This window comes from Mesocricetus auratus, unplaced genomic scaffold (genome assembly GCF_017639785.1).
Source record: "Mesocricetus auratus isolate SY011 unplaced genomic scaffold, BCM_Maur_2.0 Super-Scaffold_100004, whole genome shotgun sequence".
Lineage (NCBI taxonomy): Eukaryota > Metazoa > Chordata > Mammalia > Rodentia > Cricetidae > Mesocricetus > Mesocricetus auratus.
This window is the reverse complement of record NW_024429189.1, coordinates 6,305,961-6,319,659: the sequence shown is the minus strand read 5'-3', so window position 1 is coordinate 6,319,659 and position 13,699 is coordinate 6,305,961. Positions and strand designations below refer to the sequence as shown.

The 13,699-nt window shown below is 54.1% G+C and overlaps 1 protein-coding gene across 2 annotated transcripts in view; it reads right to left on the bottom strand.

Annotated features, from left to right (window-relative positions):
• Nacc2 (NACC family member 2) overlaps positions 1–13,699 on the bottom strand; it is a 63,614-nt gene that overhangs the window by 24,635 nt on the left and 25,280 nt on the right. The window contains exons 1-2 of one of the 2 annotated variants that reach the window (XM_005083665.4): positions 8,862–9,157; positions 6,674–7,613 (exon numbers count right to left, since the gene is read on the bottom strand). In XM_005083665.4, the coding sequence (XP_005083722.1) occupies positions 6,674–7,553 (880 nt within the window). In that variant the 5' untranslated portion in view covers positions 7,554–7,613; positions 8,862–9,157. Of the gene's footprint in view, positions 1–6,673; positions 7,614–8,861; positions 9,158–13,699 lie in introns of those variants that run through there. The other variant, XM_040745223.1, reaches the window with a different exon arrangement.

Genomic DNA, 13,699 nt, shown 5'->3' with positions numbered 1-13,699 from the left:
ACCACCTTATCCAGCCTGGAGACCCAGAAGTGAAAAGATGCTTGAGGTTAGAAAAGAGGCAATGAAATGCTGTCTCCAGGGGTATGTGACATTCCAGGGAACCTCTGGACAGTCTGGGGCTTGGAACACAAGATGGTAGGTGTAAGACTAACATACAAGACTGGCTTTGCTTCTGTGTGTTAATGAAAATAAAATCATAAGCAGGGTAACTCAAAAAAAGCAGCGAATTAAACCATGCCTTAGGCCTGTAGCCAAATACATAAGAACGCAAGCCTCCTTGGGCTGCTGCACACACGGTCTGAACTAACACTAAACATCCATGAACTCATTCTCAACCTTCAGGGAAAGCATCGTATATCCATCTTAGGAATCTTACTCCGAAAGAAAAAAAAATGAAGTATCTATCTGTCCCTGAGTACTGATGGCTCTTGATGTCAAATGTAGGAAGCTGGTCACTGAAGACTTGACACTGGAATGCTGTGGGTCTGAGATGCCCAGACAACACCAATACACAGATTGGCAGGGGGTGGGGAAGCAAGGTGACTGTTCCATGCTATGGTGTTTTTCTAAAGAGAACCATGCTCTAAAATTGACTGCAGGGATGGCTGCAGCACGATTGGGAACAAACCAAAGCCACTGAGCTGCAGTAATCTCAGGAGCAATGGCTATGGCCCATAGGCTCTACCTCAGCAAAACTGCTATGTGCATGAATGGCCAGTGACCAGAAGCCACAGCGGGAGGAGAGGCAGGATGCAGGAGGCTTGGGGATCAGAGGTGCCATGTTACACAGAGGTTGCTCCTGCCCGCTCTGCCTAGAGCTGAGCCCTACAGACACCCATAAAGGCTAGGAGAGCAAAACAGTTTCGAATAGGAAAGCACAAAGGGTTTTACAGCGATGTGGGGGAACTTACTTAAAACTACGGTTACTCAGCCAGCGGGGAATTTGGCAGAAACAGAACTTCAGAACAGGCCCTATCAGAGGTGTGAATTCGGTACAGTTCCAAACATCCATATGGAAAATAACAAACTCTTCGCTTACCTCATATCTCACACAAAAGGGAGCCAGGGACCTGAATGTGAAGAGTAAATACATACAAGCTCTGGGTCAGACAGACAAAATCTTAGCAGGCCAGACTCCTGGTGTGTGAGGCTACAGCAAGACTGTAGCAAATCCGAGGCCCATCCTGGATACACTGAGAGACCATCTCAAAAAATCAAATCAAGCCGGGTGGTGGTGGAGGTGGCGGCGGCATACACCTTTAATCCCAGCACTCGGGAGGCAGAGGCAGGCGGATCTCTGTGAGTTCGAGGCCGGGCTGGACCGATAGCCTCCAAAACAATACAGAGAAACCCTGTCTCATAAAAAAACAAACAAACAAAAAAAAAACAAAAAAAAATCATATCACACCTGAAGTGCCTCATGATGTATCTTTAGTCCTAGGACCCAGGAGGCAGAGGCAGGCAGATCTCTGTGAGTTCAAGGCCAGCCTCATTTTCATGGTGAGTGAGTTCCAGACTGGCCAGGGATATATAGTGAGATCTTATCCCGGAAAAAAAATAAAGTCTTCAGTTGACAATAAAAATATGAATAAACTGGTCTTGCTGGAAATAGCTCATACTTTTAATCCCAGCACTCAGGGAGCAGAGACAGGCAGAACTCTGGGAGTTTGAGGCCAGTTTGGTCTATACATTGAGACCCTGTCTCAAAAAAAAAAAGTAAATAAACATGAGTTTCCAACAAAACTTTATACCCCTGTCTTTGCAATACACATCATAATAGACACACTGAGCTACAGAAAACAATTTTATACATATATCTGACAGAGAACACCTTTAAAAAATGGATAAGGGGTCGGGCGTTGGTGGCGCACGCCTTTAATCCCAGCACTTGGGAGGCAGAGGCAGGCGGATTTCTGTGAGTTCGAGGCCAGCCTGGTCTACCGAGCGAGTTCTAGGGCAGCCTCCAAAACAATACAGAGAAACCCTGTCTCGAAAAACCAAAAAAAAAAAAAAAAAGGATAAGGGGCTGGAGAAACGGCTCTGTGGTTAAGAGCACTGGCTGCTCTCAAAGGCCCAGGTTCAACTCCCAGCACCCACATGGTGGCTCACAACCATCCTTAACTCCACTTTCCAGGGCATCCAATGCCCTCTTCTGATTTCCGTGCCTACCAGGCATGCACTGGTGTATATATATACATACTCTCAAACAAAACACTCATACACACAAATCTAAAAATTAAAAAAAAAAGAGCAATGGTGACACAAGACAAAAAACCTGACACCATATTGATGAGAGCCCAGCACAGCGCAGACACCAAGAAAGCCAAGAGTTCACCCAGACACACCTGCAGGGGGACTGAGATTCCAGGGAGCAGGCTGTGCTCCAGGGAGGCAGTGGTGCCACCACTGAACTCAAATGCATGTGTTACCACAGGTTAGCCACACCTCAAAACTGGCTTAACTGGCTGGAGAGATGCTCAGAAGTTAAGAGTGTATGTATGCCCTTGCAGAGGACTCAACACCCATTCTAAGCCATTCACAACTGCCTGTGACTCTAGCTCCATGGTGACTGGATGCCTCTGGCCTCTTGGTGTTCATGTGTACATACCCACACAGAGAGGCACACGGATACACATAATTACAAAAATAAATCTTAAAAAGAAATAATAAAAACTGGTTTAGGTGTAGTTAATATCTACAATCCCAATACTTGGGAGGTTGAGGAAGGAGGCATAGGCCAGTCAGGGCTACACTGTGAGACCCTGTCTCAACAAAACCAAACAACTGCCTAAAGTGGAAATCTCAGGATTCAAGGATTCAAGCAAGGAAGCTATGGGGAAGAGTCCTGCCAAAGCCAGGGATAGGACAACCCAGGAGGCCACCACCGTAGGTGTCCAAGGACCTTCAGGGCAGCCATCTTGTTGGGCCAGAATGGCCTTCGCTTAGCCCCAACCTTTTAAATGGGAAGGAGACCCCCACTGCAGCAGTTGGCAGGACCCCTACCTACACTGAATTTTCTTCTTAGGCTCCATCTACCCTGTGCAAACCAGGGATAAAACCACCCCTGCTGGGTCCCTCTATGGGCCAAGCTGGACTACTTGTCCCTGCCCAGGCCATGAGTGATCAGTGGGGCATCTGCAGACTTAGTACCCTAATCCAGCCCCTCTCCCTTCTCTAGGGGAGCTCCGACAGGAACACTCTCTTAGAGGCACCGGGCCAGTTAGCCACGCAGGAGAGTCTTTCAGTAAACTGCATCATGCTAGGAAAATTGGGGGACTGTAAGCAAGACTACCCACACAGGAGCCCTCCTCATCACTTGGGCTCTGCGAAGGCCTGGGGAGCCCAGCCAGCTCAGGTACGGGATGACTGAAGCCCCAAACGACCACACGGATCTTACTCTGTTCCATACAGATCCATGGCAGCAATCTGCCCCTTTCAAACCGAGCACTACCTTCTGGGTCTCTTTTGGTGGGCAGAGTCAGGATAATCATGCCACTATGCACTAGGACAACTCCCCAGTGGTATCCATCTGTGTCCAGAAGTGGGGATAGTGGTGGGGCCTCTGTGAGTGGCCCCAACTCCCCCTAAATTTAGGCAGCCCTCACATGGTGGCCCACAGAGATGGATACCAGTTCTCCTGTCTCAAAGAACAGAGTCAGGAGAATGGGCAGAACCAAGTAGTGGGTACCGTCAGAGGGAAGATGGTATAAACAGCAGGCAGGGCTTTGGCTTAGACTTCTAGAGAGCAGCAGCTGGCAGCAACTAAGCATTTCCCAGGGCAGAGAGGGGCTGGCCTTGCCATCAGCACCTACTGAAGGCTTGGGGGAAGGCAGAGCCTGGGGAATTAGCTTTGTGGCCTGGGTCAGGATTTCCCACGGCACAGGACAAGAGGCCTACTGGTACTGGTCAGCGCCATGCTCTCTTGGGCTAACTACCCTAACCTCATCCTGCCCTATCGTGGAAACCTCCTTAAGTTGGTATGACCTTGACCCCAACCACAGCTCAGTAACTACTCATGGTCCCCAGAGAGCGAAGCAGTGTTTGTCTCTGCCACTACGGGAGTGGGAGGGGGTCAGATTTGCCCCCTGAAGGCTATGAACAGAAGGCCTTGGAAATAGAACCTGAACACAACCAGGGTCCTTTGTCTCCCCAGGCCAGATCCCACACTGCCCCACTGGACCTGCTGCCGTGACTAAGGCAGCCTCTCTCTCTTGGGCTGTTTGTGTGTAGACAACATGACCCAGCCTGGAGCCCTGAGAGCTCAGATAAGGCTTCCTGTGCCAGGGAAGGATGGGGCCGGGGGAGGGCGGAGAAGGGAAGCGGCTTGGGCTGTGGCTCTGTCTGTATCCTTGGCTATGTGGGAGCCAGGGCTGGGTGCATCAGTCTCCTGCTCTTGAGAAGCACTGGCTTCTGACACACTGGAGGCAGGCAACCGACAGCCTCTCTGGCTAGGGGAGCAGTGGCTCCAGGGTATAAACGTGTGTGCTGCACTCCTGGAGAGGGGAGAGACGCTCGACATCTGTCTTCTGCTCGTCCTCTCTTGTTCTCCCTTATGCCGGCATGAGTATCCCAAGTTCCCCTGCCCGCTGCCCTGCTACAGACGCCTCGGGCACTAGAAGGGCTACCCTGTGTAGGCTGTAGTAAGCGGGGTGGGCAGGAAGCAGAGATGAGTATCCTGCTGTGTAAACTGAGAGGGTCAAGCCTCGGAGGGAGGAGCTCCGTCCTGTCACTGAGCTTCTCAGTGGCCTTACTTCTAACAGCAATGCCTGACAGCTAAGATCAGAATAGGAGTCAAAGGGAAGGGACAAAAAAATGGCTCAGGGCACAGTACGGCTGGGTGACAAGGGTGACACATTATTTAGGGAGGAGGTTAAGACAGGGTCTAATGTGTCGCAGGCTGGCCTCAAACTCCCTATGAAGCCGATAACCTTGAAGTTCTGAGCCTCCTGGTGCTAGAATGGCAGGGTGGCTCATCACGCCTGGTTTTAGAGGGCGGGCGCTGTTTCGAGCGGTACAGCAAGGCACACGGGGAACAGCTGCAAAAGAACAAGGCGGCAAGGGGGTCCTAGCAGCCATCACACACAGGGCACACACCCAGTGGACAGCAGCCATTACAGACCAGGACACCCAGTGGACAGCAGACTGCGGGTCCCTGGGTGGCACTGGCCAGCCCCTTGCTGGGGAAACTGAAGCCAAAAAGACTTTGTAGGAGCACCTTGAGAACAGTCCAGAGTCTAGCAGCTCAGACTTAGGCATCTTGCAAGGAGCAACGGGTGACCAGCCCCAGGTAGTGGACATGAGGCTATCCCCAGACAAAGGCAGACCCAGGGAACCCACAGCTCCAGGGCAGGGCCAGGTCTTCCCTACCTGCTCACCCCATAGCTCCCTTCCCAGGGTAGCAACGTCACGGCCAATAACCTAGATTTTAATCAAGAAACTGCACACCCCCTTCTCTGCCCCACTTACAGGCCTGCTGAAGAGAAAGACACAAGGAAGCCTAGACTGCACAGAGGCCAACCCCACAGCCTGTCTGTCTTCCAGTACACCCCATAACAACAAATGGGTCAGGTAGGATTCCCTCCTGACACCCAAAGCCCCACAGAGCAGCCTCGGTGAGATCCCTGCCCCACAGTCCCTAAAACTGGGAACTATCTGTAAACCAAGGGAGCTGAAGTGTTCACCTGGCCTGACCAAGGGTGGCTGAGAGCTGCCCAGCCTCCTTTCCACCCTACACATGCCAGCTCTGCAAAACCTTCCAAGGCCACTGTCCAACTGGCTCCTCAGAAAACCTGTTGAGGCAATTGGGCTGTCCCTGTGCAAATCAAAGAACGGGTTCAACACATGGGATACTGAATCCACTCTGCTCTGTTCCCACTCTCCCAACAAGCCACAGCCAAAGTCACCCTGGAGAGGCAGGGGCTGTGCAAGAATGGCCCTGAGGGCTAAGCAGGGACTGGATCCTTTCCTGGCTCTGTGGAGTCCCAGTGAGCATCCTCTGCCCTCAGCTCACACTGCTTCTGCCCTGACCCCAAGGCAGAGTTGTGTCAGCCATCAATACGGTGTGGAAAGAAGACTAGTCACAGCCCCTACACTGCAGAAACCTCCAAGCCTTGAGCACCAGGGAACAAAGGGTCTTTGATCCTTCCCTGTCCTCCTAACTAGCGGTCAGCAGGGGTGGAAGACCCTACACCCTTGGTATAGATTCCTGGCACACTGGTGGATTCCATGGAGTGAGCCTGCTCACCCTGACCGACTCAGTGGCTTACATGTATCTTGTTATCAGGAGAAAACAGCTACAGTCCTCCCCATGAAGAGGAAACAGAAGCTATCTACACAGACCCAGGAGGGCCAGAGTCCTATTCTGAAGTACTCATACAAGAGTGCAAGATTCATTAAACCCTAAGGAGACTCCAAGGCCAAAGACCTTCAGCTCCTTTATTTGTTCAACGTCAGGCAGAAACTCTCTGCACACTATGCTACAACTCTGGCAGACCAGTGCCCATCGCCTCACGCAAAGGGTCCGAGCTCCTGCCCAACTCTTCCAGCCCACATACCTTGCTTGAAGCATAGTGACCTGCTATACTGGGCTGCAATGCTACAGGCCCACTATGCCACATGCCCTCTGTAGGCTGTCTGCAAGGACGGCATAGTGCCAGGCCTTGCCGTGTGTTACCTGCATAGTTTCCTGTGGCCTTAATGTACATCTGGCCGTACTGCTCCTCCACCATGGTGTCATAGGCTTCGTCATCCTCCTCATCCTCCTCATTGTGGTAGGAGGTGGGGCTGTCAGTGGTGGGCAGGCTGCTGGCCCCAGGACTGGTCCGCTCCCCCTGGGGATAGGGTACCTGCTGGATGCTAGGGATGAGAGTGGCCAGGCTTGGCACACCATAGTAGGAGACTCGAGGCAGCTTCAGAGGGGCCGTGCCAGGTGTCCCTGCAGCACCTGTAGCCACTGCCACACCATCTCGAGGGCCCGCCTCCAGTGGGCGCTTAGAAGCCAGACCCGGGCCAGCGGCAGGTGGCATCTCCATGGCTTCATGCTTTACACGGGTCAGAAGTGGGATGGGCACAGAAGGGGATGCGACATAGGCAGCAGTGGCCGGTTGCAGCTGGTTGCAGGGACTCTGGGGCTCTGAGCTGGCATCCTCAATCATGGCGGTCTGCGAGTCACAGTGGGGTGAGCTCACCTTGAACATGAGGTCTGTGCCCCGCTCTACAATGTGCTGGATCTGCAGGAAGCCTGCCGTGTACATGACCACGAGCTGCTCACTGGCCGCCATGGTGAGCTTGCCTGTGTAGCAGAAGGACAGAATCTGCTGGAAGCAGGCAGGCGGCACAGTGCCTGGCAGCTCGAACGCACTCTTGCTATTACCGCTGAAGAGGTCTCGGAAATAAAGGCTGCTGGCGGCCAGGACTGCTCGGTGGGCCTTGAAGGCCTGGCCCTTGACCACAATGGACACATCACAGTAGAGGCCCAGCAGGCGCTGCTCATTCAGACAGCCAAGCACTGTGTTCCCAAAGTTGGGGATCTCGATGTGCAGCATCTGAGACATGGCGGGTGCCGTGGTGGGTGGGTTTCAGACTCAACGTGGGACAGACTGGATGAGGCACATCTGTGGAGGGGACATTATGGTCAGTTAGCTGCCAGATGCCCCCACCCCATCAAGTAACCACTCCCAGCCTCTGGCAAGGCAAAGGATGGTGCCCTGCTCAGGCATTCTCCCTAGCTAGAACGACCCCACCCCCAGGGGCTTGAGGGGCGGGATTCTCAGAATCCAGATCCTGGCTTGGAAGCAGGACAGAGAGATCCTGAGCCCCTACACAGACAGGCAAGAAGCCCTGTCACCTGCCCCATCCGTGGCCCCATGGACTGCTCCCAACAACTCTGAGGGCAGGGTTTCCTTCTCCCAGCTCTGCAGAGGACACAGGACAGAAGCCTGAAGCCTCTAGAGAACAAGGCAGGAGTGAACTAGACAAGTCACCCACTGGTTGGGATGAGAGGGGTAAGAACGGAGCCCAAGAGCTATGTCAGGGACCCTCTCCAGAGGGAAAAAGTTCCCTGAGCCAAGAAACCCCTCACGGTGCAGTCTTCCCTGGGAAGGACGTCCCAGAGCAGGGAGGGCTTTAGTTTCAGGTTTGTTTTCTCTTTGCTGGCTGAGCAGCCTGCGGAGGGCACTCTGAGGAACTGCAGAGCAACTGTCCCCCCTCCCATATCCCTTGCTCAGCTTCAAGCTTCCTCTGACAGACAAGGAGGGATGAGGAGCAATAGGAAGGTAGAGTAGACTAAGACCGGGAGAACTCTGTGGGCTTCCTTCCTCCACTCCTTCCTCGGATGGAAGGGCTGTGGGTGCACTCTGTGCTTTGTGGAAGCTCCCGGCTCCCCAAACCCAGACCCAGGTCCTGAGCGCCCTCGGGGATGCAAAAGGAGTTGGCGCTTGTCGCAGAGCAGCCTCGCGCCTGTGCGCCCTCCCTCCGCCCCACTTCCAAAACTGGCCAATCCCTGCTGGCTTGGTCCCAGTCCAGGTAACTAGAAGGGTCTCAGGACTAAACCCGCCAGGGGGCAGGGGTGGGGGCAGGCCGCCACTGTTTATCAGTACAGGACTCTGCCGATGGCGGGTGGGGGTGGCCGGAGAAGGCGCAGGCCCTGGCCCAACTCTGCAGAGCCGCACAAAGGGCCGCTGTGTCCCGCGGAGGAAAGTGCGGGCAGCCGCAGAGGCGCCGGGTGGCTGGAGAGGAGGGCGGAGCCACCCTGCGCCAGGAGTTGGGCAGGTGGGCGCAGCGCTGGGGCGTCCCGCAGTGCCCCCGTGGCAGAGAAGTTGCTGGGCTGGCCCGCAGGCACCAGCCGGAGAGGAAAGACCTACCTTTAGCGGCTGTGGCCGGCGGCAGACACTGCCCGCTCAGCCTGGCAGCAGGCTCCCGCACGCCGGCCCGCCAGCTGCTCGGGGAATGCAGCAAGGAACCCTGAGGTGGGGAGGGTGTGAGGAGCCCTGCAGGAGGGGTGGGGGTGGCTGAGAGCTGGGCGCTGGGCTCGGCGGCCGCAGCTCAGCTGCACCCAGGCCGGCTCTCCCGGGCAGCGAGCAGCATCTCAATGAAGCAGCCGGATGCAGACGAACATCCAGGCAGCTCTTGGGAATGAATAGCCGCCTTTGATTTGGGAGCTGAAGTAAATGCCAGCTCCCAGCCCCAGCTTTAAAAACAGTGGCGCGTTGGTGCCAGAGGAATGCACGGCTCCGGGTGTTGGTGCAAGACAGACTTTTGATGACTCACTGCAATGCAAACAAAGATGGCAGAAATACTGTACTGTACGTGGAGAAATGCTTCGTGGTGCCACGGCAACTGAGACAGCTTGGAAATTTATAGTGCAGTTTTGCATATGAATTACCCAGTAAACTGCCTCTCTGCCATCCTGTACAGACCCAGTGTCAAAGCATTTAAACTATTCCAAACAGTCTGCAGAGCTGGCAGAGCGTCTAGCTTAACTCTTCCTGGGTAGCAAGAGGCTGGGCAGGAGGCAGGGCAGGGGGCTTCAGGAGCCAGGAAGGATGGCAGCACCAGGGTAGGGAAGAGGTTCAAGCACATCCAGGAGAGGGGGGAGCAGGAAAGAGGATACCAGAGAGGTACCAAAGAGGCACAGATCGGAAAGGGGAAGGACCCTGGCGCTATCTCCCCCACTTCTCCTCAGGGCCTCAGAGTCATGCACCTGGGTACCCTGACTGGTTATAAGCTATGTAACAATAGGTCCTGTAGGTCCAGAACCCTGCCCCCACCCCAGCCCCACCCCATCTTCTTATCCCTGACTGGTTCTTTAAGAAAGGAGCAACTAACTCTGAGGCCAGGCAGACCCCTGTAGAGGTGAAGGGTGCCTGCTTTTTGGTCACTTCTTGGAGAAGAAGACCAGCTGTGTGCAGTGTCTCCCATGCCCTTTGAGAGGTCTTTTTTCTGGGAAGGAGCAGCCATGCTCTGCTTGTGCAAAGGGTAGACTCCTTCCAGGTTTACACCATTTGCTTAATTGCAAGGGCCTCAGGGAGAGCTATTAGACAGCCTACCTCAGTTTCCCTCACCTGTCCCTAACTGTGCTTCCAGAAAAAATATATATTCTATCTGCAAGGCTGGACAGGGTCAGGGCTGTCAATGGTGATGTCTACTGAGCAGCGGTACTATCAAGGTGACACAGGCTGGAAAGAGGCGGTGGCATTAAAATGGTCCCTCATTCCTGGTGTACCCTCCAAGGCACCAAGAGAACAAAAAAAAGAGCCATCTGGCGCCTCCCTATTTACACACTGTGGGCTCCAGACAAAAAGCCGCTGAACAGGGATGGGAGGAAATCCAGGTGCGGAAGCTGCCAGCAAGCCTAGCCTGCAAAGTCCTCCAAGCCTTTGTCCTAAAGGAGGTAATGAGGACCCTCAGAGTGGCCATGAGACTCACTGGGACTTGGGGGCTACAAACTATTGCAGAAGGGCTCTTCCCCACAGACTAGGAGACCAGGGCTTTGCAGGGCACCTCTGGGCCAGACCCTACCCAGAACAAACCCTCCACTTTCCTACGTGGTGGCTGCTTTCTTCCGGAAATCTAACAGTTAGGCCTCACAAGCCCATCTTTGGCAGGAAGAGGTGTGCTCAAGGCTGTACAGGTCACTGACTGACTGCTGGGCCTGGCTGGAGTGGGACTGTGCTACTCAGAGACACACAGCATGTAAGAGACAAAAAGGCTCCATCCCCAGATCTACAGCACCCACCACAAGCAACCCCAACCAACCACAGCTCTCCTGAAGCCTGGCCAGGGGGACAGAAGCCAGTAAAGCTGCAGTAGGAGCCAGATCCAGTAGGGTCCCAATACCCGGGGCCTACGTGCACGCCTTTAATCCCAGCACTCAGGAGGCAGAGGCAGGCGGATCTCTGTGAGTTCGAGGCCAGCCTGATCTACAGAGAGAGTTCCAGGACAGCCCCCAAAACAATACAGAGAAACCCTGTCTCGAAAGAATCAGAGGGCAGAGTAAGCTCCTGGGACCAGCCCCTTCTAACAGTGGGCCTGGCTTGTGGGCCAAGTTGAAATTCTATGTCGTGCCAGCATCAGCCGTTTCCTATGACCCGCAGTCTCGGGTATCGGTTGTGTACCGGGGGTCAGGGTAGACTCTGGGGAAGTTACTGGGCACAGAACTGACAGGATCTGTAAAGCCTGCAAGCTTGGGCCTGCTACTGCATACGCTGATGATGTCTATGATTTGCTCTGACCTGAGCAGGTGAGGTATTTGTATCCATACCTCAGGGGCTGGTGCCCAGGACCCGAGCCAGCCAGTCCAGCTCATGCAGAAAGGGGGCCATTATTCTCCCGGAAGGTGATGAGGCCGACTTGGTCCCTAGGGACTGGGGACAACTGGCTGGTTTGCTACCTTGTCCTCAGGCCACCTGTGCTGGCAAGGCTGATGCCTGCACCCAGCCTGCGAGAGCCGGACCGGAGCTGGTTTTAGGTTGCTTTCTTAGAAGCCTTGGCTGGGACAAAAACAAAGCTGAACTTTAGGAGAAAAGAATCAAATAAAGGCTTGGCTTACACTCTAGGACCATGAAAGTAAGACTAGCCAGGGCTGACCCCGAGGCTGCAGCTGGGGGATGAGGGAGCCTTGCACCTAAGTGGGCCAAAGGGCGGCCGTGGGAGGACAGAGTCAGGCTCCAGCACCAAGGGTCTCTACACTAACCAACCCTCCCCAGTGGTGTCCAGCTGTGCTCTGCAACCTCCGGCTCCCCTGCAACTCCATTTCCCTGTTTCCCTCCTTGCCCAGCAGGGCTCCTCTCTATGGTGAGCTCTGCTATATTCATTTGCTTATGGAAGTTTCTAGAGTCAAGTAGTAAGTTGGCAGTCTCTGCCTTTGCTTACCCCATCCATCCTCACAGCATCTGTCCTGAAAAATGGTCTCTTCATAACAGCCTTCTGGACGGACCTGACTTTGGGAAACCCATGAAAACATCCCAAAGCCAAGTACAATCCCTACTGCTATTCTCTCACCTTTGGTAGCCCTGCCCCACATAGCAGAGGCTCCTGGGAGTTCCCAGACATCTCCAGAGTACGAGATGGGTGAGGTCTGTGCATACAACTCCCCAAGGGAGGCTAGCATCCTCACAGTCCCTTGAAAGCACCAAAGCCAATAGGTCGATGTGAAAAGCATAATGGGGGGGGGTACTGGGGTGGGGGCGAAGGTTCTGGGGCCGCATCGAGATACACCTGTACATGGGGGCCAGGCAGTGTCTCGCCAGAGCTCAGCACCCAAGCAGAAGAGATTTACTTCCCAGGAAGGATTCAAGTGAGAACACAGATTTCAGCCACACAGCACTCCAGGTACACCTGGGTCTTAGAACCACATCTCTGGGATGCAAAGGCACAACACATCTGGTAGGCACAAAACCACTCCAAGGATATCGCCAGGGACAGGACAAGCTCACCAATAAGCAGAGACCAGCCTTCCCATCACCCCCAAACCAGTCTCAGCCCCAGGACCTGTGGGTCCTGTCTGGGATCTGGCAGAAACTCTTCTATCCCACCAAGGACTCTAGGAACTTGCTAGACAGTGGCACGGCATTGGGAAAGATGGTGCTTGGTGTCTGCATGATGACTACCAGCAAGGAAAGGAAGGAGAGAGAAATTAAATTATTTTGCAGGATTTAATTCTGTCAATTTAATAAGAAGCTCTGGACCTCAACAAACACACATGTACCACCACACAGTTGCCAAGGAAGGAAGAGGGCACGGAAAGGGAGCCCCGCCCCAGGCAGTCTCTCCATCCGCCAGTCAGGCCAGAAGCACCAGGAGGTTTGTACAAGGCATCAGCTCTAGGAGGGACTGTAGATGGAGGCTGCCAGCAGACACACAGGAGGAACATGTGGGGTTCTAGAAACACAGGCTGGCATGAGCTCAGTGAAGACAGCAAAGAAACCCCTTTCTGCCACAGTGTAGGCTAGAGGGTCTGCTTCCTTCCCAGCAGCTGGCTAGGCATGCCATCACCAGGGAACAGTGGGGTGGGCACCACAGCCCTGGGTCAGCCCTCCCAGGGTCCTGACTGCTGGCTTGGGAGTGTTTAGGTCTCCAAGAGCTGGGTGAGGCACCAGGTTGGCCCTGAGGTTTGCATTAAACTTTTAAAATGCCATCAGGCAGAGCTGGGCTGCCCTGGCCTTGCTGCTAATGGACTCTTCAGCATCTCACACAAGGCAAGTAGAAGCAGGGGCTGCAGAACGCGTTCTGGGCTGCCAACGCCCCTTCCCACAGTGCTCACAATAACTGCATATGCTGCTTGCCTGCCCGTCTGAACCCCTCTAGATGGTACAATGGGAAGTCTGGGATCACAGACCTGGGAGCTGCAGGCCCAGGGCCTAAGTCCTGGACACCAGGTTATCAAATTCCCCGACTTCCTACTTTTGACATGCAGGGTCATGGGAGTCTTTGTTCATCAAATGACAAGAGCAAGAAGGTAAGAAAAGTGCCCAGGGTTCTGCCACAAGAGAATATATGTCAGCCTCCGTACTTGGAGAAAGAGAGGAGGCACAGGGACATCCCCAGCTCTAGGTCACAGAAGAGGAGGCAATTCCCCAACATGACAGGTCCTTTTGGAGAAACATGGAGGAACCACATAAGCCCCTTTACATGAGGCTCTTCCCTTCAACAAGCCATGAGCAGCTTCCACCCAGACCATAGGCCTGGGCCAGCATCAGCC